The sequence below is a fragment of the Rhinopithecus bieti genome, unplaced genomic scaffold (genome assembly GCF_001698545.2).
Source record: "Rhinopithecus bieti isolate Rb0 unplaced genomic scaffold, ASM169854v2 scaffold_42772, whole genome shotgun sequence".
NCBI classification, from domain to species: domain Eukaryota; kingdom Metazoa; phylum Chordata; class Mammalia; order Primates; family Cercopithecidae; genus Rhinopithecus; species Rhinopithecus bieti.
The window spans coordinates 2,450,962-2,475,319 of record NW_016818842.1 but is presented as its reverse complement, the minus strand read 5'-3'; the positions used below and the strand labels follow the sequence as shown (position 1 = coordinate 2,475,319).

Sequence of the window (24,358 nt, the reverse complement as noted above, 5' to 3'; positions counted from 1 at the left end):
AGTAAAACATCTACAGAGGGATGGAGACTAGCAGAGTGACCTCACTGTGCTCTTCACCCAGCTCCACCAACTAACCAACCATATGACCAGACTTGCCTCTGCAATGCTCTTTGCTATTCTCCCCACCACCCGATCGTGCCATGGGATTATTATTATCGTTATTTTTAGAGATAGGGTCTCACTCTGCCACGCAGGCTGGAGTGCAAGAGTGTGATCACAGCTCCCTGAAGCCGCAAACTCCTGGACTCAAGTGATCCTCCTGCTTCAGCCTCCAGAGTAGCTGGGACTGCAGGCATGTGCCACCACACCCAGCTAATTTTTAATTTCTATGTAGAGATGGGGTCTCTCTATGTTGCCCAGGCTTGTCTTGAACTCCTGGCCAAGCAATCCTCCCAACTTGGTCTTCCAAAGTACTGGGATGATAAGCATGACCAATGCACCCAGCCTACCACAGGATTATTTTAAAATGACTACTCATATAACATTATAGGTAAGTTGCTTTTGTAGTGGTTCAGGAGACAGACAATGGTGGCTTAGGTTACAGTAGGAAGATGGAAAGAAGTGGAAAGATTAAGCTTTTGTTTTGTGATTTAGCTTTAACAGGCCTTGCAGATGGATTGGATGTGGAGGGTGAGGGAAAGAGAGGAATCAAGGATGACTGTTTGTGGCTCAGCACCCAGTAGGCAGTGGGGGTGTCATTTACTGAGATGAAACAAACAAGAGGAGGGACAGAGTGGGATGTGAGGGACACCAAGAGGCCTGTTTTGGATATCAGTTATGTTTGAGATACCTCTAGGACATTAGTGGGGAGCTATCAAGAAGGCTGCTGGATAAGTATGTGGGTCAAGGAGAAGATCTAAGCTGCAGAGAAGATTTTGGAATTTATCCACATATAGGTGGTATTTAAGTCAAGAGGGGATGGGTGCAGTAGCTCACACCTGTAATCTCAGCATTTTGGGAGACTGAGGCAGGTGTATCACCTGAGGTCAGGAGTTCAAGACCAGCCTGGCCAACATGGTGAAACCTTGTCTCTACTAAAAATACAAAAATTAGCTGGGCGTGGTGGCAGGTGCCTGTAATTCCAGTTACTTGGGAGGCTGAGGTGGAAGAATTGTTTGAACCCGGGAGGCGGAGGTTGCAGTCAGCCAGGATTGCATCACTGCACTCCAACCTGGGCAACACACCGAGAGTCTCTCTCAAAAAAATAATAATAATAAAAATAAAGTCAAGAGGGACCGAGTGAGACTGCTAAGCAGAAGTCCCTTCAGTATTCAGACAAAAATTTGGCTTTGCTGGTGATCTGTGTCTTTTCCTAAAGATGCTGAGCCAGGTGCAGTGGCTCATGGCTATAATTCCAACACTTTGGGAGGCTCAGGTAGGAGAATTGCTTGAGCCCAGAAGTTCAAGACCAGCTTAGGCAACATAGTGAGACCCCCATCTCTACAAAAAGTAAAGAAAGAGGCTGGGTGCAGTGGTTCACACTTGTAATCCTAGTACGTTGAGAGGCCGAGGTGGGCAGATTGCCTGAGGTCAGGAGTTCGAGACCAGCCTGGCCAACATGGTGAAACCCCATCTCTACTAAAAATACAAAAATTAGCCGGGCGTGACGGTGCATGTCTCTAATCCCAGCTACTTCGGAGGCTGAGGCGGGAGAATCGCTTGAACCCGGAAGGCGGAGGTCGCAGTGAACCAAGATCATGCCACTGTACTCACTCAAGTCTGGGCGACAGAGCAAGACTCAGTCTCAAAAAAAGAAAAAAGAAAGAAAGAAAGAAAGAAAAATTAGCTGGGCATGGTGGTGTGCACCTGTAGTCCCAGCTACTCAGGAGGCTGAGGTGGGAGGATCCGCCTAAGCCCAGGAGTTCAAGTCTGCAGTGAGATGTGATGGCAACACTGCACTCCAGCCTGAGGAACAGAGTAAGGCCCTGACTCAAAAAAAAGAAAAAAAAAATGCTGAGTGACACATCTTGGAGTACTTTAACAATTCCAATTTGAAATTCACCCCAAGACTGATGACCAATAATTCTAGAAAAATGATGTCAATTTTTTTAAAGGATCTTGCTGATACCTATTTTGCATCGTATGACTTTATAGAACAACAGAGAGAAATAATGGCATTGCCTTTGATGAGTTAAAAGGATTTTCTCTTTTAAAACTAAAGGTCATAAGCAAATAATTCATACCAGAAGTCTAAAACAATGTTTATAGTAAGACTATTAAGTTTGTGGATACTAAGAGATCCTGGATAACATTTAGAGGAACGTTAGTCCAAGACTAGTGGGCAAGAGTTAAAAGTCTGATCTTGGCTGGGTGTGGTGGCTCACGCCTGTAATCCCAACACTTTGGGAGGCTGAGGCAGGAGGATTGTGTGAGGCCAGGAGTTGAGACCAGCCTAGGCAACATAGTGAGACCCTGTCTTTACTTTATTTAAGGAAAAAAAAAAAGGGGCCGGTGGCTCACGCCTGTAATCCCAGCACTTTGGAAGGCCCAGGTGGGCAGATCACAAGGTCAGGAGTTCGAGATCAGCCTGGCCAGCATGATGAAACCCCTATCTCTATTAAAAATAAAAAATTAGCTGGGCATGATGACACATGTCTATAATCCCAGCTACTTGGGAGGCTGAGGTAGAAGAATCACTTGAACCTGGGAGGTGGGGAGTGAGGTGAGCCGAGATCATGCCATTGCATTCCAGCCTGGGTGACATGACACGACTCCATCTCAAAAAAACAAAAGAACAAAAGAACAAAAACACAAGGATTCTGATTTGTACTAATAACCTCCACCTCCACTATTTCTTCCGGCATGATTTACATTCAGTCTTGGGTTAGTAGGTGCACCTGTGTTCATTTTCACTCAGGTCTCTCTCCCTCTGGCTTTTCTCCATGGGAACAATATTTAGAGTCCATGTCTAGGCAATAGAGGCTATCTAGACTTAGCGATGGAGCTCTCACCTGGGAATCCATCTCTTGGCGTTTGATCTGTGTCAGCGTCATGCTTGAGAAGTCCATGTTGTCTGCAAGGATGGAAACAAGAACCTCTTATCAAATTCTACCCTGGCTGACTGGCACCTGAGAGGCGGCCAATGCCAACGCTCTGTGGAAACACCTGGCTTGCCATTTGTCAACACTGCATGAAAGTAACTGAGGGGGCTGGACATGGTGCTCACTCCTGTAATCCTAGCTCTTTGGGAGGCTGAGATGGGTGGATCACGAGGTCAGGAGTTCAAGACCAGCCTGGTTAACATGGTGAAACCCCGTCTTTACTAAAAATACAAAAATTAGCCGGGTGTAGTGGTGGGCGCCTGTACTCCCAGCTATTTGGGAGGCTAAGGCAGGAAAATCACTTGAATCTGGGAGCGGAGGTTACAATGAGCCAAGATTGCACCATTGCACTCCAGCCTGGGTGACAAGAGCAAGACTCTGTCTCAAAAAAAAAAAAAAAAAAAAAAAAAAGGCAGGGCACAGTGGCACAGTGGCTCACACCTATAATTCCAGCAAACTTTGGGAGGCCAAGGTGGGCGGATCACCTGAGGCGAGGAGTTCGAGACCAGCCTTGGCCAACATGGTGAAGTCCCGTCTCTACTAAAAATACAAAAATTAGTGGGCACAGTGGCGGGCGCCTGTAATCCCAGCTACTCGGGAGGCTAAGGCAGGAGAATCGTGTGAACCAGGGAGGTGGAGGTTGCAGTGAGCAGAGATCGTACCACTGCACTCCAGTCTGGGTGACAGAGTGAGACCCTGTCTCAAAAACAGAAATAAAGAAAAAATAAAATAAAATGATGAAAAATATGAAAGAAGTTAGACACAGTCCTGTGGAATTTGGTTGGGATCACAGGGGATGATGCAGAGAAGAGCTCAAGGATGCAAGATAAGAAAAGGGTCCCTTTGGAAAGGCTACCTGTCTCTTCAATCTGTGATTTGCCGGAAATGGTTGAGGCCACGACGCCGGCAGTGGCCTGGTTCACTCCCCGAGAGGCCTGCTGCAGCTGGGCTAGGTTGGGGCTGTCCTTATCAGCTTTCACCTACCAGGACAAAGCGGATTTAGGTTCACACAACACCTAGAGCAAGAAGGACTGAATCAAATAACTGCTCTGATGGTTCTTAGCAAACATATGTGGGCCAAACGGCAATCACCAATCAGCTTCTCAAAACCTGCTGCCTACAGTCAGCTCCTGACATTATCTATCATCTGAAAAATTATTCCTGGCTTCTTCACTTGGTGGCTCCCAAACTCTAAGCATTAGCACTTATTTGGGCAGTGTACCCAGTTGTAGAAATCAATCTGGGATGACAAGAAATAAGGGCAAATAAAGAACACTGAGATACTGCGAAACTCTTCAAAGGATTTTGAGCACCGGGTTTACATGAGAATTAGTTGGGGGCATTGATAGTATTGATTCAAAAAAAATTTTTTTTTTTTTTTTTGAGCTAGAGTTTCACTCTTGTTGCCCAGGCTGGAGTGCAGTGGTGTGATCTCGGCTCACTGCAACCTCCGCCTCCCTGGTTCAAGTGATTCTCCTGCCTCAGCCTCCCAAGTAACTGGGATTATAAGTGTCCACCACCACACCCGGCTAATTTTTTGTATTTTTAGTAGAGATGGGGTTTCAACATGTTGGCCAGGTTGGTCTTGAACTCCCAACCTCAGGTGATCCACACACCTCGGCCTCCCAAAGTGCTGGGATTACAGGAGTGAGCCACCATGCCCAGCCTGATTCAAATTTGAAGACTAAGAAGGAGGAGTTGTGGAATCTCAGAGACAAGTCAGGTAACCTATGATGCCAACCTATTCCTTTATGATGCCAACCTATTCCTTATTCGAGTGTTTCTTGAATGCCAGGACTGCTAATAGGAAGTTGGCATTGCTGGGACTCTCTAAGGCCACTTGTAACGGATGTGAGGAAAGTCACGAGGGACATGTGTAGTACACTGGGTACAGACGTTCCTTGCTGTCACATGAAAGGACTCTAAGGCTGGGTGTGGTGGCTCAACGTTTGTAATTCTAGCACTTTGGGAGGTCGAGGTGGGTGGATCACGAGGTCAGGAGATCGAGGCCAACCTGGCTAACATGGTGAAACCCTGTCTCTACTAAAAATACAAAAAATTAGCTGGGTGTGGTGGCAGGCACCTGTAGTCCCAGCTACTGGGGAGGCTGAACCAGGAGAATCACTTGAACTAGGGAGGTGGAGTTTTGCAGTGAGCCAAGATCGCGCCACTGCACTGCAGCCTGGACAACAGAGCAAGACTCTGCCTCAAAAAAAAAAAAAAAAAAAAAGCTGCTGTAAGAGGATGGTATGGGACCCTTAAGAGGCTGAATTTTTATTTGGAATCGAATCCACCTGAGCCCTGGATAAATCATCTGTTGTCAGGTCCAGTTCCATCCCACCATCCAAGTACTGTCTAACCTAGCCAGGTACTCTCTAACTCCTAAGTACTCTCTAACTGAACCAAGTACCATCTAACCTAACCAAGTACCATCTAACCTAGCCAAGTACTCTCTAACCTAGCCAAGTACTGTCTAACATAGCCAAGTATATCCCTTAGTACTCTCTAACCTAGCCAAGTTCCATCTAACCTAGCCAAGTACTCTCTAATCCCTTAGTACTCTCTAACCTAGCTAAGTACCATCTCACCTAGCCAAACGCCATCTAACCTAGCCAAGTACTCTCTAACCCCTTAGTACTCTTTAACCTAGCCTAGTACTCTCTAACCTAGCCAAGTACGCTCTAACATAGTCAGTAGTATATCCCTTAGTTACTCTCTAACCTAAGCCAAGTTCCATGTAACCTAGCCAGGAGTACTCTCTAACCTAGCTAAGTACTGTCTAACATAGCCAAGTATATCCCTTAGTATTCTATAACCTAGCCAAGTTCCATCTAACCTAGCCAAGTACTCTCTAACCTAGTCAAGTACCATCTAACCTAGCCAAGTGCCATCTAACCTAGCCAAATACTCTCTAACTCAGCCAAGTACTGCCTAATGCAGCCAAGTACTCTTTAACCTAGCCTAGTACTCTCTAACCAGGCCTTCCAGGGTCCTAGGAGGTCCAGCACAGGTCCTACCTTGGATGCAGCCACAAGCTGGGCTGTGCTAGCAGCAATTTCATGCGAACACACCATTAGCTCCTCAAATTTCCCTCTGCCTTGTACCACCAGATCAGCTGCATCCCTGATGGAAAACGACAAGAGGGACTAGGTTATGGGCAGATGAGCCGCAACTCCTCCACAATCCCACCTCCAGACCCCCCACATCGCCCTGTGTCCCCTGGGAGAGCCAGGCTCCCTTGTAAACTTGGTCCTATTGACTTCCTGATCAATAGTTTATTGATCAGGGACAGATTCTTTTTCCCCTCCTTAGCTATTGTTTAGAGTGGATCAATGGAAGAGGGGTCGGGGAGGAGCCTTGGTACCAATGGATACTTACACCATGACAGTGGCTCCCCAGCCCACAGCCTTGGAGGCTGAGATGAGTCCTTCTGTCCATCGAGAGTTCTTGGCATAAAACTCTTTAGGGGATGCTGTACCCTAGGGAAGAAAAAAGAAGTCACAGCCACCTTTTATTGAGCATGTACTATATGGCAGGTGCTTTTATATATATATTATCCCAAATCATCCTCATAGTAACTCTGAGACATAAGCATTAGTATTCCCATTTTACAAAAAAGAAGATTCAGAGACAAAAATGGCTTTTCTGGCTGGGTGCAGTGGCGCTCGCCTGTAATCCCAGCACTTTGGGAGGCTGAGGCAGGTGGATCACTTGAGGTCAGGAGTTCAAGACCAGCCTGGGCAACATGGTGAAACCCTGTCTCTATTAAAAATACAAAAATTAGCTGGGTGTGGTGGTGGGTGCCTGTGATTCCAGCTACTCAGGAGGCTGAGGCAAAACAATCACTTCAGCCTAGGAGGCGGAGGTTGCAGTGAGCCGAGATCGCGTCACTGCACTCTAGCCTGGGCAACAGAGTCCCAGCACTTTGCAAGGCTGAGGCAGGCGGATCATGAGGTCAAGAGATTGAGACCATCCTGTCTAACATGGTAAAACCCCATCTCTACTACAAATACAAAAATTAGCTGGGTGTGGTGATGTGCACCTATTGTCCCAGCTACTTGGGAGACTGAGGCAGGAGAATCACTTGAACCCAGGAGGCAGAGGCTGCAGTGAGCCGAGATTGCACCACTGCATTCTAGCCTGGTGACAGAGCCAGACTCAGTCTCAAAACAAAAAACAACAACAATGAAAACCAAAACAAAACCCAAAACAACAAACAAACAAAAAGGCTTTTCCCAAGGTCATGCAGGAAATACATGGAAGTAAATCTTGGGCTTTTCTGACTCCAAAGCCTGCAGCATTTCTACCATACAATGACATTTCTGTATTGTATATATAAGAATAAATATTCTCATATGAGTAAGTTATGATCTGAAAAGAGTCTAGCCACTCTCTGCGATTTGCCAATAAAAAAGGAGACTATACAGTGAATATATTAAAAAAATATATTTCTACTTGGATTTGAGAAATGTTTTTATGCTTTGGAAGTGTCTGATAGTCTGAGGATCTGCAGATAATCCTTGTCCAGTCCATCTTTCCATTTTAGAAACAGAAAACATCACCTCTCAGGAAGATAAAAGGCACCAGCAAACCAGGCCTGGCTGCTTGCTTTATGGCACTGTTCTCAGGCTCATTAACCCCTCCCTGGACTTACGCCTCCCAAGCTGCAGTGGCATATGGGGAAATAAGAAAAAAAACAAGATGATGATAATCCCAGCAAAGGCATGAGACCATGAAGTGATGCGTTGGTAACAGGCTGACAGCAGAGTCTATTTGTAAGGGTGAGTTGACTCTGCTGTTGGAAACAGACAAGGCAGAGCTCCCTGTGAAAAGTCAGTCTCAAGCTGGCTTTCAGGTTCTGCTTCGTTTGCAAAAGTCCTCATGTCCCCCTCAGAGTACCTAGGTGTGCAATGTAAGCAGGGCTCGCACAGCAAGTTCCAACAATGTCTGCCTGTGCGAAGGGAGCTGGAGTTGGGACACATGCCTGGCCACCCTCTGGGAAGGTCCTGGAGCTCTGACTTCTCCCCAGGGCCTCTGCTGATGTTTACAGGAGTGGCACCTCTGTGCTCAGGTGGACACACAGAACAAGATGGCAGCATCACAGAGTCTGGTGGAGCGGGAATCTGTCACCAATGCCTGCTCTTCCTGCCCAGGGCCCACATCCACACTCACCCTGCCGCTCTCCACAATCTCTCTCTGGAGGTCCTTAGAGGCTACAATCAGCACCTGAATAGCTTGCATGAGGCTGGTACAGCAACCAAGGATCCTGCCAAACAAACAAACAAACAAACAAAAAGTCGAGGATACACTGAGACCAAGATCCAAGATCAATGAACACGACTGTTCTCTTTTCCACTCCTAGCCAAAGGCAAGCTTGGAATGGGAAAGGGGGATAAGAAAGGTGCTGAGATTGCTGGAACATTCTGTGGGGAGGACCTGAAGGAGAGGCTGTGGAGTGAAAGATCGATTGTGGGTCTCCATCGTAAGGAATAGTGAAGTTGTGATTCCTAGGGCTTCTTTTCTTCTTCTTCTTTTTTTGAGACGGACTCTCGCTCTTGTCGCCCAGGCTGGAGAGTGCAGTGGCCGGATCTCAGCTCACTGCAAGCTCCGCCTCCCGGGTTCACACCATTCTCCTGCCTCAGCCTCCAGAGTAGCTGGGACTACAGGAGCCCGCTACCACACCTGGCTAATTTTTTGTATTTTTTAGTAGAGATGGGGTTTCACCAGGTTAGCCAGGATGGTCTCGATCTCCTGACCTCGTGATCCGCCCATCTTGGCTTCCCAAAGTGCTGGGATTACAGGCTTGAGCTACCGCACCCGGCCTTCTTTTCTTCTTTTTTGAGACAGAGTCTCACTCTGTCACCCAGGCTAGAGTGCAGAGGCATGATCTTGGCTCACTGCAACCTCCGCCTCCTGGGTTCAAGTGATTCTCCTGCCTCAGCCTCCCAAGTAGCTGGCATTACATGCATGCACCACCACACCTGGCTACTTTTTGTATTTTTAGTAAAGATGAATTTTCACCGCATTGGGCAGGCTGTTCTCAAACTTCCAACCTCAGGTGATCCTCCCTCCTCAGCCTCCCAAAGTGCTGGGATTACAGGCGTGAGGCACCACGCCGGCCTGGGGTTTCTTTCCTTCCATAGTGAAACAGCAATATTGCTGTCAACATTAATACTGTCACTGATGATTACATCAACTCAGCCCTTCCCCGTGACTCCTACTGCTCTCCTCTGATTCCCTAATAAGTACACAGAGTATAGCCCAAAGCCAGGAAGACGGATCCTGCTCCCCTAGGTCCCACTGTGCCGCTCAGACCAACCTTTCATTCACCTCCAATTTGACTCCTGTGTCTCCTGCTCGGGATTTGCTGAGCATCTCCTGTTAAAAAGAAGCATGGTTTCTAAACGTGCCTTGAATATTAAGGACCCACTAATGTCCTACTATACTTTCAGTCCAACATCGTGTGGTAGCTGAGAAACCTGAATCTGGAGGTCCCTAAGTCCCTGCCTACATCCTTGGGAGAGTCAGAAAAAGAATCCAGACTCTAATATATTCAGGGGGAGTGTAGCTGCAGTGGGCTGGCTCTATGATCTGCGTCTTTTTTTTTTTTTTTTTTTTTGAGACGGAGTCTCACTTTGTCACCCAGGCTGGAGTGCAGCAGCATGATCTCAGCTCACCGCAACCTCCGCCTCCTGGGTTCAAGTGATTCTCCTGCCTCATCTTCCCAAGTACCTGGGATTATAGCCACCCGCCCACCATGCCCAGCAAATTTTTGTATTTTTAGTAGAGACCAGGTTTCACCATGTTGTCCAGGCTGGTCTCAAACTCCTGGCCTCATGATCTGCCCGCCTCGGCCTCCCAAAGTGCTGGGAATACAGGTGTGAGCCACCGCGCCCGGCCAGAACCCAGGATGTTCTGAAACCAAAGTATCTGATTCTTGAGGGAACCAATCACCTTCTCTCATGAGGACCTTCTCATTTTCTATCATTCAGAAAAACTAGTGAGTTCAGATTTTGGTCTCTCTCTCTCTCTCTCTCTTTTTTTTTTTTTTTTTTTTTTTTTTAAAAACATTTTTAGAGACAGGGTCTCACTCTCTCACCCAGGCTAGAGTGCAGTGGTGCAATCATGGCTCACTGTAGCCTCCAATTCCTGGGCTCAAGTGATCCTCCTGCAGCCTCTGGAGTAGCAAGGACAACAAGCATGCACCACCACGTCCAGCTAATTATTTTACTTTTTGTAGACATGGGGTCTTGCCATGATGCACAGGCTGGTCTCAAACTCCTGGACTCAAGCAATCCTCCCAAGGTGCTAGGATTACAGGCATGAGCCACTGTGCCTAGCAAATTCTGGTTTCTGTCTTAGGGGGTCGCCATGGCCTTCATGAACGACTATGACATGTCTAATGAGCAGCGTTGCAGAAGGGCAGCTGCAAAGGCATTGTTTCAGGAGCTCCTGCAGGAACCTCCTACCTCTATTCTGGCCGTGGCGGTTTCAATAGCAGCTGAAGTGGCCGCCATCTCCTTGTCCACCAGGTCCCCCAGCTCTTCCTGCTTGATGTCCAGGCCCCTGGGCAGGAGCTCCTGTGAACACATCACAAAGGCTGAACTGACCCTGGGGCCTCCTTTCTCTTCTCCTCTGCCATCTGTAACCCTTACAAGATGGCAGAGGGAGGAGGCCACCCAGCCAACACCTTCTGCAAGCCACGGGGGTTGGGGGGGGGGTCTTTCGCAGACCCCATCTGGTCCTCTCTGTGACACAAACTCTGGAACCTCATGCTCCTCCTCACTCAGGATCCGCCTCTTTCCAGAATGCCATCGCTGCCTCCCCCTGCAAGGTCATCCCGCCACCACTAAGACCCCAGTCCCTTAGTTGTGCAGTGTCAATTGTACTAGCTACGCAGGAGGTGTTTTTACAATTCTTTCTTTTGCTTTTTATTTTTGAGACAGAGATCTCCCTCTGTTGCCCAGGCTGGAGTACAGTGGCGCAATCTCGGCACAATGCAATCTCTGCCTCTTGGGTTCAAGCGATTCTCCTGCCTCAGCCTCCCAAGTAGCTGGGATTGCAGGTTTGTGCCACCACGCTCGGCTAATTTTTGTATTTTTAGTAGAGATGGGTTTCACTATTTTGCCTAGGCTGGTCTTGAACTTGCGACCTCAGGTAATCCTCCTGCCTCAGCCTCCCAAAGTGCTGGGATTACAGGTGTGAGCCATCACGCCTGGCCCTAATTTTTTATTTTTTTGAGACAGAGTCTTGCTCTGTCACCAGAGATGGAGTGCAGTGGCTTGATCATAGCTCACTGCAGCCTCGACCTCCCATGCTCAAGCAATCCTCCCACCTCTACCACCACAGTAGCTGGGAGTACAGGGGTGCACCACCAAGCCAGGCTAATTGTTTTTTATGTTTTTGTTTTTTAACAGAGATGGGGTCTTACTATGTTGTCCAGGCTGGTCTCGAATTCCTGGGCTCAAGTGATCCTCCTGTCTTGGCTTCCCAATGTGCTGGGATTGAGTTACTACACCTGGCCTACAACTTTTTCAAATACGGATGATATCTCCCACTTTGACCCTGACTTAACTTTGCTTCCACAGCAACCCTATGACGCAGGTATTATTCCTACTGTGTAGATAGGAAGCCGGGGATCAGAGGTAGAATGTCTTGACCACAGTTATGCTAGCAAATGGCAGGGCAGGGATTTGAACTAAGGTCTGACTAATAGCAAAGCCCATTTTTTTTTTTTTTTTTGAGACGGAGTCTCGCTCTGTCGCCCAGGCTGGAGTGCAGTGGCCGGACCTCAGCTCACTGCAAGCTCCACCTCCCGGGTTTTTACGCCATTCTCCTGCCTCAGCTTCGCGCATAGCTGGGACTATAGGCACCTGCCACCTCGCCCGGCTAGTTTTTTTTTTTGTATTTTTTTTTTTCAGTAGAGACGGGGTTTTACCGTGTTAGCCAGGATGGTCTCGATCTCCTGACCTCGTGATCTGCCCGTCTCGGCCTCCCAAAGTGCTGGGATTACAGGCTTGAGCCACCGCGCCCGGCCTAGCCCACGATTTTTAAAACATGATGTGTTATACATACTAAGGTATAATATATATATGAATGGTCCAAAGGATAAGAATAAAGACGCATGTTATCCACCACCTAACTTAAAACTTAAGGAATGCTATAAGAAGCATCAATACCTTTGGAATCCTATTTGTACTTGTATGTGCCCTGATTCTATCTCCCTTCCTTCCTGCCTTCTACCCCAAGAGATACAGAATTCAAGAGAGTGGTTGTCATGTATTATTTTATTTTTATTTTTTTAAAGACAAAAAATAAAAGCCTGTTGCCCAGGCTAGAGTGCAGTGGTGTGATCATAGCTCACTGCAGCCTCCCACTCCTGGGCTCAAGTGATCCTCCTGCCTCAGCCTCCTGAGTAGCTGGGACAACAGGCACACATCACTAGGCTCTGCTAACTTTTCAACTTTTTTGTAGAGTCAGAGTCTTGCTTTGTAACCCAGGCTGTATCAAACTCCTGGCCTCAAGTGATCCTCCCGCTCCGGCCTCCCAAAGTGCTGGGATTTTCAGACATGTGCCACTATGCCTGGCCTGTCTTATTATTATTATTTTTTAATGCCATATAGCTGCATCCCTAAACAATATATTGTTAAGTTTGAATGTCTGAGTCTTTATATAAAAGGAATCATACTGTATATATTTTTCCATGACTTGATTTTTCACTCAACATTCTATGTGTGAGATTCATCCTGTAACCTAGTAATTCTGATTCTACATATATACTCTAGAGCAACTGACATGTGTGCATGTATGATCATAGGGGCAAATTAGTAACAACCCAAATGGGAAATAACCCAAATGTCCATCAGCAGGAGAACAGACAGATGAATTAAGCGATATTCACGCAATAGATATGAGAGAGCAGTGAAAATGAATGTATCTTCTTGGATTAATCTCACAGAATGTGGAGTGAAAAAGCAAGCTGTAGAAGAATATATACAGGAGGATTCCATTTACCTGTAGTCTATAACATGTGAAACTAACTCATTATTTAGGGGGGCAAAGATGAAGACGATCATTTTTCTTTTTCTTTTTTTTTTTTTTTGAGACAGAGTCTCACTCTGCTGCCCAGGCTGGAGTACAGTGGTGTAATCTCAGCTCACTGCAGCCTCCGCCTCCTGGGCTCAAGGGATTACCCTGCCTCAGCCTCTCAAGTAGCTGGGATTACAGGTGTGTGCTGGGATTACAAAATGAGCCACCACATCTGGCTGATTTTGTATTTTTAATAGAGATGGGGTTTCACTATGTCAGTCAGGCTGGTCTCGAACTCCTGGCCTCAAGTGATCCGTCCACCTTAGCCTCCCAAAGTGCTGGGATTACAGGTGTGAGCCACAATGCCTGGCCCTGATCTTTTCATTTTTCTTTTTTCTTTTTAGAGACAGGGTCTTACTCTGTCACCCAGGCTGGAGTACAGTGGTGCTCCAGTACATGGTTCTGGTACATGGTTCTAGTACATGTTTGGTACATGTCTGGTACATGGTTCTGGTACATGGCTCCAGTACATGGTTCCAGTACATGAGTACATGGTTCACTGCAGTCTTGAGCTCCTAGGCTTAGGTGATTCTCCTGCCTCAGCCTCCTGAGTAGCTGGGACCACAAGTGCTCACCATCACACCTGGCCAATTTTTAAATTTGTTGTAGAGACAGGGCCCCACTAAGTTGCCCAAGTTGGTCTCAAATTCTTGGCCTCAATTGATCCTGGCTGGACGTGGTCTTTTTATTATGTTCTTCTGGAACTCCAATTAGACATTCTATCCTCATGGCTTTTATTTTTTATTTATTTATTTTTTTGAGTAGAGTTTTGCTCTTGTTGCCCAGGCTGGAGTGCAAAAGCACGATCTCAGCTCACTGCAACCTCCGCCTCCCAGGTTCAAGTGATTCTCCTGCCTCAGCCTCCTAAGTAGCTGAGATTACAGGTGCCCACCATCACGCCTGGCTAATTTTTTGTATTTTTAGTAGAGATGGGGTTTCACCATGTTGGCCAGGCTGGTCTCGAACTCCTGACTTCAGGTGATCCACCTGTCTCGGCCTCCCAAAATGCTGGGATTACAGGCGTGAGGCACCGTGCCTGGCCCTATCCTCGTATCTTAACTGATATACTCCAATTCATAACACTGGGGGGAGAAATGGAAAAAAAAGGTACTGCATAGAAATGGTTTTATTTTTCTTTCCCATAGAGTCCATGTCTTCTCTGTCCCTATATACCTTTAACCCAATTTCTGGTATACAGGACATACCGACTACTTATTTATAGCGGAGGCAGGGTCTCGCTCTGTTGCCCAGGCTGGAGTGCAGTGGCACAATCATAGCTCAGTGTGGCCTCCAACTCCTGGGCTCAAGCGATCCTCCTGCCTCAGCCTCCCGAGTAGCTGGGACTACAGGTGTGTGACATCACACCTGTCTAATTTTTTTAAAAATTTTATTTTGTAGAGATAGGGTCTCACTATGTTGCCTAGGCTGATCTTGAACTCCTGGCCTCAAGTGATCCTCCTGCCTCGGCCTCCCAAAGTGCAGGGATTACAGGTGTGAGCCACCGTGCTCAGCCACTACATCTTTAGTAAATGAATAAATACAGTGTTATGTCCATTTTGGGTATTACCTGACCATCTAGATAAAAATTCTCAGAGACAGAGGAGCTGCCTATACTTCTTCGATATTGCCTAGTGTAATGATGAGAACACAGCAGATTCTCAGCTAACAGCCAGTGAATTAAATATAGCTGGAAAGTCCTTCAAGAGGTTTTCTCTTTTTAAAATTTTTTTTATTTTTTATTTTTAAAGAGACAGGGTCTCATTTTGTTGCCCAGGCCTGTCTCAAACTTCTGGGCTCAAGTGATGCTACCTTTTTTTTTTTTTGAGACGGATCTCGCTCTTACGCCCAGGCTGGAGTGCAATGGCGTGATCTTGGCTCACTGCAACCTCCGCCTCCCCAGTTCAAGCAATTCTCCTGCCTTGGCCTCCCAAGTACCTGGGATTACAGACATGTGCCACCACACCGGGCTAATCTTTGTATTTTTAGAAGACACAGGGTTTCACCCTGTTGGCCAGGCTGGTCTCCAACTCCTGATCTCAAGTGATCTGCCCGCCTCAGCCTCCCAAAGTGCTGGGATTACAGGCATAAGTCACTGCACCTGGCCAGATTTTCCAATTTTAACAATCTCTTTCTAGAATCAAGTTGTAAGTGCAGAAAGAACTAGCTCAGAACATCACTGATTCCCTGGCCATTCACCAGCATGCACACCCAGAATAACAACACTCCTCAAAGATACTACTGCAAGTACCTCGCCGATGGCCTTGATCTTGCTCAGGCAGTTCCTCATGGCTGTGCTGTCAGCGTTCTCAAGGGTTCCCTCTTCCTCCAGGGAGGCCAGGTAGGCGAGGGTTTCCCTGCCGTACTGCTTACAGGCCTCAGTCAGTGCTGGAGATACAAGGCAATAGACACCTTTTTTTTTTTTCTTTTGAGACAGAGGCTCGCTCTTGTTGCTCAGGCTGGAGTGCACTGGCGCAATCTCGGCTCATGGCAAACTCCACCTCCTGAGTTCAAGCAATTCTCCTGACTCAGCCTCCCGAGTAGCTGGGATTACAGGTGCACCACTGTGCCCAGCTAATTTTTGTATTTTTAGTAGAGACGGGGTTTTGCCATGTTGGCCAGGCTGGTCTCGAACTCCTGACCTCAGGTGATCTGCCCGTCTCGTCCTCCTAAAGTATTACAGTGATTACAGGCGTGAACCATTGCACCCGGCCAGTCATTTTTGTATTTTTAGTAGAGACGGGATTTCGTCACGTTGGCCAGGCTGTTCTTGAACTCCCGACCTCAAGTGATCCGCCTGCCTCAGCCTCCCAAAGTGCTGGGGTTACAGGCATGAGCCACTGCACCCTGCCCAACAGAGACTTTTAAAGGCCCCCTGCTCCCCTGGTCCATGAACAGCCCCTCATGCCCTGGTACTCACAGTCAGCAGGCTCAGGTGGGGCTCTGAGGCTGGTGCTGGCACCATGAGAAATGGCGTCGCTGGTCAAGCGGGCCAGCAGGGTTGTGGAATGGAGAAGTCCACTGATGTCTGCCAGGATTGGAAAGGAAGTTTCTCAGGTCTGGTTGATGGTGTCACTTTTATACCCTTTCCTCCTCTATTTTATGAGTTGTCTACACGCCTTTCTTGATGCAGAGGAACCTGTCACCATTTCTGCATTCAGGTGCTTCTCAACCCTGTCCCGCTTTCACTAATGACAGAGACTATCCTTGGCCATTCTTACCTTCCGGGCAGGCCAGATACTGGCTCCAGCTTTTCTCCAGTTGTTCAATGCAGCTGGAAATGGACATGACCGTGGAGAGGAGGTGATCTGTGAGAGGGAACACAGGGTAAGGTCACAGCAAGTTCTCATAGCTGGCTTCATCCTCGTTAATTAAGCACTGAACAGAGGAGCTTACCTAGTGGGTAAGCTTCCTGCCTAGACGTGAAGTTCATGAGTAATCACCTCCTGATTCAGACCATAGTTTTTTCCTTAGAGAAACAGAATTGTCTGCTCCTGGTGGATGTTTTATCAGTGTGACCCACTGTCTAAAGCAGTGGCTATCGGCCAGGCGCAGTGGCTCACGCCTGTAATTCCAGCACTTTGCGAGGCCGGGCGGGCAGATCACGAGGTGAGGAGGTCAAGACCATCCTGGCTAACACGGTGAAACCCCATCTCTACTAAAAGTACAAAAAATTAGCCGGGCATGGTGGCTCGTGCCTGTAGTCCCAGTTACTTGGGAGGCTGAGGCAGGAGAATGGCGTGAACCCAGGAGGCGGAGCTTGCAGAGAGCCAAGATCGTGCCACTGCACTCCAGCCTGGTTGACAGTGCATGACTCTGTCTCAAAAAAAAAAAAAAAAAGCAGTGGCTATCACACCCGGGGGCTTTAGAAAATACTGCTGCTGGGCCTGGTGTGGTGGTTCACGCCTGTAATCCCAGCACTTTGGGAGGCCAAGGTGGATGGATAGCCTGAGCCCAGGTCTTCAAGACCAGTCTGAGCAATAAACCCCAACCAAAAATTAGCTGGGCGTGGTGTTGCGTGCCTGTAGTCCCAGCTACTTGGGAGACTGAGTGGGGAGGATTGCGTGAGCCCAGGAAGTGGAGGTTGCAGTGAGCCACCGCACTGCACTCCAGCCTGGGCAACAGAGTAAGACCCTATCTCAAAAAGAAAAAAAAAAAGAAAGAAAATACTAGTGTACAGGTTCTAATGCACAGAGTTTCCAAATGTAACTGATCTAGGATGGGAACTGGGCACCCGTAAGCTAATGCTGACATGCTGCGGGGCTGAGAGCCCCTGAGCTAAGTCCCACATGAGATTCACCATCAACAGAGGGTCAGGCTGTAAGCACCTGGCCCCTGCCAGCCGGGCAGTTGCAAGTGTACCTGCAGACCCAGCGCAGCTGATGAGAGGAGCTTCTTCAAGCTGGTTCAGGGTGTCTTGTATCACCTGCTCTGCAGCCTTCCTGGACCCCACCAGAAGCATTTTTCGTTGGTCTTTGGCAAGCTGGCACATAGATTCCTAAAAACGGTCGAGGGAGGTAAGAGTCTGCCCTAGACTCCATAATGAACCTGAGCAGCATGACCTGGCTGGGGCTCCTAGCATCTTAGCTCAAGTCATGGCCAGTGAGGTCCAAGCCAGTAAGCCTGAGACAGAGAAAGGCGCTTTAACTGTGTGCACGGGGTGTGTGGCTGCCCACAGAGGCCGTGCGGATGGATCACTGTACCCCGTTCTCATGGCTGGGAGGGAATGCCAAACTTCCCTTCTCATACAAAAAAGACAGCACTTTGCTTTCCCTCATGCGCTCTGCAGGCAGTGCAGGGCCTGCTGGCATCACACCTACAGAATGTCTGCACAATCGGGCCAAGGCCCCAAACTCCTTCTCAGCAGCCCCGGGGTCCTCCTGGCCTCCGTGCACGTGCAGAGGCCCTCAGTGGGAGTTCACAGGCGCTTGCTCGTGTCTGTGTCTGTGACTTGCCTCTGTGCTGGCCAGTTTGAGCTGAGTGTCCTGCAGTTCTTTCCGAAGAGCGGATAATTCCTCGTCTCTATGAGCTGCACCACTCACCAGGCTGTCCCGCTCCTTCTCTAGCTCGGCGATCTGGGCTGCCCGGTTTGCTTCTGACTGCAAAGGTGACCACAAGGAAAGAGGGAGACTCTGGTTGAGTTAAACAGTCCCTATTTCTCAGAGGTCCAACCCACCACCTGGCTACAAGGACTGGGAAGGTGATAGCTCTTTAACCTGCCACTCTGATTCCCTCTCACACTGATTACAGCTGGGGCTGACTTGGCCAGGTTAAGGACGGTGGATGACAGCAATGCCAAAGCCAGGGGTGGGGCAAGAAAGGAGGCCAGGTGTGGAGGCTCATGCCTGTAATCCCAGCACTTTAGAAGGTCGAGGTGGAAGGATCACTTGAGCCCTGGAGTTCGACAGCAGCCCAGGCAACACAGTGAAACCTCGTTTTTACCAAAGAAAACACAAAAATTATCTGGGCGTAGTGGTTTGTGCCTGTAGTCTCAGTTACTTCAGGGGAGCTCAGTGGGGAGGATCACCTGAGCCCAGGGAGGTGGAGGCTGCAGTGAGCTGAGATCACACTACTGCATTCCAGCCTGGGTGACAGAAGAAGACCCCATCTCAATAACAAAGAGAAAGGAGGTATTTACCTGGGCAGAAGTTTCCAGGCTGTCTTGGAGAACCTGAAGCTCCCGTCGGCTTGTGGCGAGTTCTTGCTTCAAGCTCTCTAGAACTTCCAGCTGTTCTTGAGTCTGAAAGAGAAGAAAAACAGAGGGACTCTGATCTGGGTGGTAGTGACAAAGAATATAAAAACGTAAACATGTCCCAAGCGATCAATAAGAGATCTGTAAACTCTACTGTACGTAAGTTACACCACCCAAAAAAGTGCAGGGTATGGGAGGAGGAGGCGAGACCCCAGAGTGTACTGAAAATCTGGAATGTCAAGGAAGGAATTTTTATTATTTATTTATTTATTTATTTTTGAGACAGAGTCTCACTCTTGTCGCCCAGGCTGGAGTGCAGTGGTGCAATCTCGACTCACTGCAACCTTTACCTCCCAGGTTCAAGCAATTCTCATGCCTCAGACTCCCGAGTAGCTGGGACTACAGGCGCCCACCACCCTGCCTGGGTAATCTTTATATTTTCAGTAGAGACGGGGTTTCACCATGTTGGCTAAGCTGGTCTTGAACCCCTGACCTCAGGCGATCCTCCGGCCTTGGCTTCCCAAGGTGCTGGGATTACAAGTGTGAGCCACTGTGCCTGGCCTCCAGGAAGGAATTTTAGAAACATTTCCCAAATGTCATGCTTAAGTCCGTAATACTAAAGGCAAACTGGGTCTTAAATTCAGGCATCCCAAGAGCTGGTATATGGCTGAACTACAGCACCTCGCCATTCCCAAATGACTTTCTTTGATTTCTTGATGGTGTTTGTCAAAGAGAGTGGGTTGTGACTCCTTAGTAAGAATTCACAGCTAACATTTTAAAAAATGGATTAAATAGAACAGAAAATAGCCAAATGAATTCATGTAGTAAGGATAAGTGTTGCTTGGTGAAACTTACTTGTATTTCCATGAGATAGATGTAGTTTTTTATGTGGGGTCACAGAAAAGTGTGAAAGCCACTCCTCTAAATCTAGGACATTTGGTTTGATCTGTCCCGTATCTCTAACTCCACCTCTAAGCCTCCGATCTGCCTGTTGGTCCTGCCCTGACACACAGTGGTGTTCTCTCTTTTTTTTTGAGATGGAGTCCCGCTCTGTTGTCCAGGCTGGAACGCAGTGACATGATCTCAGCTCATGCAACCTCCACCTCCTGGGTTCAAGCGATTCTCCTGCCTCAGACTCTCAAGTAGCTGGACTACAGGCATGAGCCACCATGCCCGGCTGATTTTTTTGTATTTTTAGTAGAGATGGGATTTCACCATGTTGGTCAGGCTGGTCTTGAACTCCTGACCGGAGGTGATCTGCCCGCCTCAGCCTCCCAAAGTGCTGGGATTACAGGTGTGAGCCATTGTGTCCGCCTCTTTTTTTTTTTTTCTAATAGAGACAGGTCTCACTCTATCGCCCAGGCTGGGGTGCAGAGAGGCAATCATAGCTCACTGCAGCCTCGATCTCAAACTGGGCTCAAGCAATTTTCCCACCTCAGCTTCCCAAGTAGCTAGGATTGCAGGCATAGATGCTGCTACACCTGGCTAATTTTTACATTTTTTCTGTCTTGCTCTGTTGCCCAGGCTGAAGTGCAGTGGCACGATCACAGCTCACTGCAGTGTCAAACTCCTGGGCTCAAGCAATCCTCCTGCATTGGCATCCCAAGTAATTGGGACCACAGGCATGCATTACCACGCCCAGCTAATTTCTTAATTTTTTTTTTTTTTTTTTTTTTAGATGGAGTCTTACTGTCACCAGGCTGGAGTGCAGTGGCATGATCTCTGCTCACTGCAACCTCTGCCTCCTGGGTTCAAGTGATTCTCCTGCCTCAGCCTCCCAAGTAGCTGAGACTACAGGTGCCCACTACCATGCCTGGCTACTTTTATGTATTTTTAGTAGAGACGGGGTGTCACCATGTTGGCCAGGAGAGTCTCGATCTCTTGACCTCGTGATTTACCCGCCTTGGCCTCCCAAAGTGCTAGGATTACAGGCATGAGCCACTGTGCCTGGCCAATGTCTTAATTTTTTGTAGACACAAGGTCTCACTTTGTTGCCCAGACTGGTCTGGAACTCCTGGCCTCAAATCCTCCTCCCGGATGCTGGGATTCCAGGTGGGAACCACTGTGCCCGGCCTGTTCTCAAGTTTTTGTAAATAATGCTCATCCTGCCGGGCGTGGTGGCTCACACCTATAATCCCAGCACTTTGGGAGGCCAAGGCGGGTGGATCACAAAGTCAGGAGTTCGAGACCAGCCTGGCCAATATGGTGAAACCCTGTCTCTACTAAAAATACAAAAATTAGCCAAGCGTGGTGGTGGGCGCCTGTAGTCCCAGCTACTCAGGAGGCTGAGGCAGGAGAATCGCTTGAACCCGATAGGCGGAGGTTGCAGCGAGCCAAGATCGTGCCATTGTACTCCAGCCTGGGCAACAGAGTGAGACTCCATCTCAAAAAAAAAAAAAGCTCATCCCTCTGTCTCTGCTACAGTTTGAGTCCTTTCCTCAAACTCTCCTCCAGCCTCATCCTTGGAAAGCCTTTGCTGATTAGACCCATGCAACTTGGGTCCTTCCATTACTTCGTGTATGTACTGGTGACGGTGTCTTGCTGTTCTGTGTGGCTGCCATGGTGTGCTCCCTGCTGTGTGATGCCAACCGACCCACAGAACTGCCCGTGGAGCAGAAGGCCACAAAGCCCCCGTCACCAACTCAGCAGCCCCCTCCCTCATTTCCCGAGTGCTCCTCCTCCCACTCACCTTCCACTGGCCCTGGTCACTGATGCGCTCCAATGAATCCTCCAGCTGTTTTTTCTCTCGTTCCAAATCTACCTGGGCTTGTCTGGCCACAGACACCTGTTTGGTCACCTCTGCATTCTGCAAAAGAAGAACAGTGTCTTGAACCAGGAGATCCCAGGCTTAGAGGACATCCTCCTTCTAGGACAATCACACTCAGGCTGTGCGCACCCTAGAGTCAGCCACAGGAATCACTTTCCTACCCAGAGGGAAGCCGGAACAGAGCTATCACCTTCAGCTGCTTGACGCTCAAGTATTTACAGAATAATAAAGAAGGTGGGTGACCTACATGGGGCTGGCACCCAGGACAGAGCGCAAGACACAGAGGCAAGGAAGACTGAAAAGGTGTGATTCCCGAGATGGTGGCAATGCCTTAGAGATCAATGTAGGGGTTGCTGGCCCCGAGGAAGCCACAGGCCTGAGCCACTCTCTCCCCGGAGGTGCAGGGCCTGCAGGACGGTGATAGGGGCTGGGGGTCCTACCTTCCGCAGCAGGTCAGCGTGGTTCTGAACAAGCTCGCTGTACTTCTCCTTTAGCTTGCTATATCGTTGTTCATTAGCTTGGGCTTTCCCTGTATTGTCAAGGACCAAAGTGAGGAGTCTACCCTAGGAGGGACCCTTGCCTTCCTTGCAATAAGCCAGGGTCCCTAGAAGATCCTTCTTTTTTGAGATGGAGTCTTGCTCAGTCGCCCAGGCTGGAGTGCGGTGGCGCGATCTCCGCTCACCGAAAGCTCCGCCTCCCGGGTTCACGCTGTTCTCCTGCCTCAGCCTCCCGAGTAGCTGGGACTACAGGTGCCCGCCACTATGCCTGGCTAATTTTTTTTGTATTTTTAGTAGAGATGGGGTTTCACCGTGTTAGCCAGGATGGTCGTTCTCCTGACCTCGTGATCGGCATGCCCGTCTCGGCCTCCCAAAGTGCTGGGATTATAGGCGTGAGTCACCGCACCCGGCCTGAAGATCCTTCTTGTTTTGTTTTGTTTTGAGACAGTCTTTCTCTGTCACCCAGGCTGGGTTACAGTGGCACAATCACTGCTCACTGCAGCCTCGACCTCCTTGGGCTCAAGCCATCCTTCCCCGCAGTCTCCCGAGTAGCTGGGCTCATAGGCATATGCCACCACACCCGGCTGATTTTTGTAGAGACGGGGTCTCACTATGTCAGCCAGGCTGGTCTTAAACGCCTGGGCTCAGGCAATCCTCCCGCCTCTGGCATTACAGGCGTGAGCCACTGTGTCCGGCCAAAGATCCTCCTTTGATTTCAGGAATGCATATATATTTTTCTCCCTTGAAAATCCTACTTACAGAAACTTCTTTGGGAAGTCATCTTTAAAAATAATTCAGCTGGTTAAAATCAAGCCAGGGGCCAAGTGAGGTGGCTCACGCCTATAATCCCAGAGGCGGGAGGTGGGTGGATCACCTGAGAGTGATCACCTGGAGTTTGAGACCAGCCTGGCCAACATGGTGAAACCCCATCTCTACTAAAAATACAAAAATCAGTTGGGTATGGTGGTGTGCGCCTATAATCCCAGCGACTCAGGAGGCTGAGGCAGGACAATCGCTTGAACCTGGGAGGCGGAGGTTGCAGTGAGCCCAGACCACATCACTGCACTCCAGCCTGGGCGACAGAGGGAGACTCTGCCTCAGAAAAAGAAAAGAAAAGAAAAGAAAACAATAACAAAAAAATCAAGCCAGGGATTCATGCCTCTTCAGCACTTACATACATGGTATTTATTCTATGGGGCTTTCAGATTTTAAAAAATTTAATTGAATTTTTTTAGAGACAAGGTTCTCTGTTACCGAGGCTGGAGTGCGGTGGTACAATCAGCTCACTGCAGCCTTGAATTCCTGGGCTCAAGTGATCCTGTCTCAGCCTCAAGCGTAGCTGGGGCTACAGGCATGTGCCACCATGCCTGGCTAATCTTTTTTCTTTTTTCTCGAGATGGGGGTCTTGCTATGTTGCCCAGGTTGGTCTTGAACTCCTGGCCTGAAGCAATCCTTCCATCTTGGCCTCCCGGAGTGCTAGGATTACAGGCATAAGACACTGTGCTCTCAGCTTGTATGTCAATTTCTTTGTTAGGACCTCAGTCCTCTCTCCTTCTCCCTTAGTATCCACTGCCCAGGGCAAGCACTTCAGGGCCATCTTCTGTATTTCCCATCTCTGTGCTCAGCGGTGCCTCACACAGGGCTTTGTGCCTGCAGAACTCAAACCCATCCCGTGGACTGAGGCTAAGAGCTGGCATTCCTGACTATTTCTAGAGAGACAGTCTGGGGCTCCCCCGCCCAGCCTCTGTGCCGCATCCTGAGTCCAGCTGGGCTCTGCTGCCCGTGCCTGCCCCCAGGGCCCGCCCCTGCCCCCACCCACCGCTCACTTTCTATCTCAGACAGGCTCCGTTGAGCCTTCTCGGTGTCTTCCCGCTGCCTCCTGAGCTCGTCCAGTTCTGCCCGCAGGAACTCACAGTCGTCGGCCGCCTGCTGCCGCAGGTGCTGCTGCTCAGCCAGCTCTGCTTCCAGCTCGCTGATGCGGCCCTTCAACTGCAGCACAACCCGCTGGCTCTGTGGGGGACTCGGGTCATGAGGCCAACTGCCCACTGCCACGGGTCACGGGCATGGGCTGGAGAAGCAGGTCCTACCGTGCTTCCAAGTAAATACCCGGTTCCCAGAAGTCAACTCCCCATGTCCCGGGAGGGTTGGACCATCTGGTCATTAGGAGCTCCTCAATCAACAGCCATAACAGGGGATGATGACAGGGGAATTGTGGTCCTCTTTAGACTGACTGGGGGTAGCAGTGGCTGTCCCTGTGGGTAAAGTCACCTAAGCA

At 48.9% G+C, this 24,358-nt stretch overlaps 1 protein-coding gene across 4 annotated transcripts in view; it reads right to left on the bottom strand.

Moving 5' to 3' along the window:
* HIP1 (huntingtin interacting protein 1) overlaps positions 1-24,358 on the bottom strand; it is a 216,169-nt gene that overhangs the window by 5,157 nt on the left and 186,654 nt on the right. For all 4 annotated transcript variants that reach the window (XM_017857668.1, XM_017857669.1, XM_017857671.1 and 1 more), the window contains exons 14-29: positions 23,910-24,093; positions 22,027-22,115; positions 21,509-21,625; positions 18,766-18,867; positions 18,083-18,226; positions 17,490-17,625; positions 16,349-16,435; positions 16,048-16,155; positions 15,379-15,515; positions 10,511-10,621; positions 9,361-9,419; positions 8,214-8,307; positions 6,420-6,520; positions 6,059-6,164; positions 3,898-4,021; positions 2,952-3,013 (exon numbers count right to left, since the gene is read on the bottom strand). In XM_017857668.1, coding sequence (XP_017713157.1) covers positions 2,952-3,013; positions 3,898-4,021; positions 6,059-6,164; positions 6,420-6,520; positions 8,214-8,307; positions 9,361-9,419; positions 10,511-10,621; positions 15,379-15,515; positions 16,048-16,155; positions 16,349-16,435; positions 17,490-17,625; positions 18,083-18,226; positions 18,766-18,867; positions 21,509-21,625; positions 22,027-22,115; positions 23,910-24,093 — 1,761 coding nt within the window. The remainder of the gene's footprint in view (positions 1-2,951; positions 3,014-3,897; positions 4,022-6,058; positions 6,165-6,419; positions 6,521-8,213; positions 8,308-9,360; positions 9,420-10,510; positions 10,622-15,378; positions 15,516-16,047; positions 16,156-16,348; positions 16,436-17,489; positions 17,626-18,082; positions 18,227-18,765; positions 18,868-21,508; positions 21,626-22,026; positions 22,116-23,909; positions 24,094-24,358) is intronic.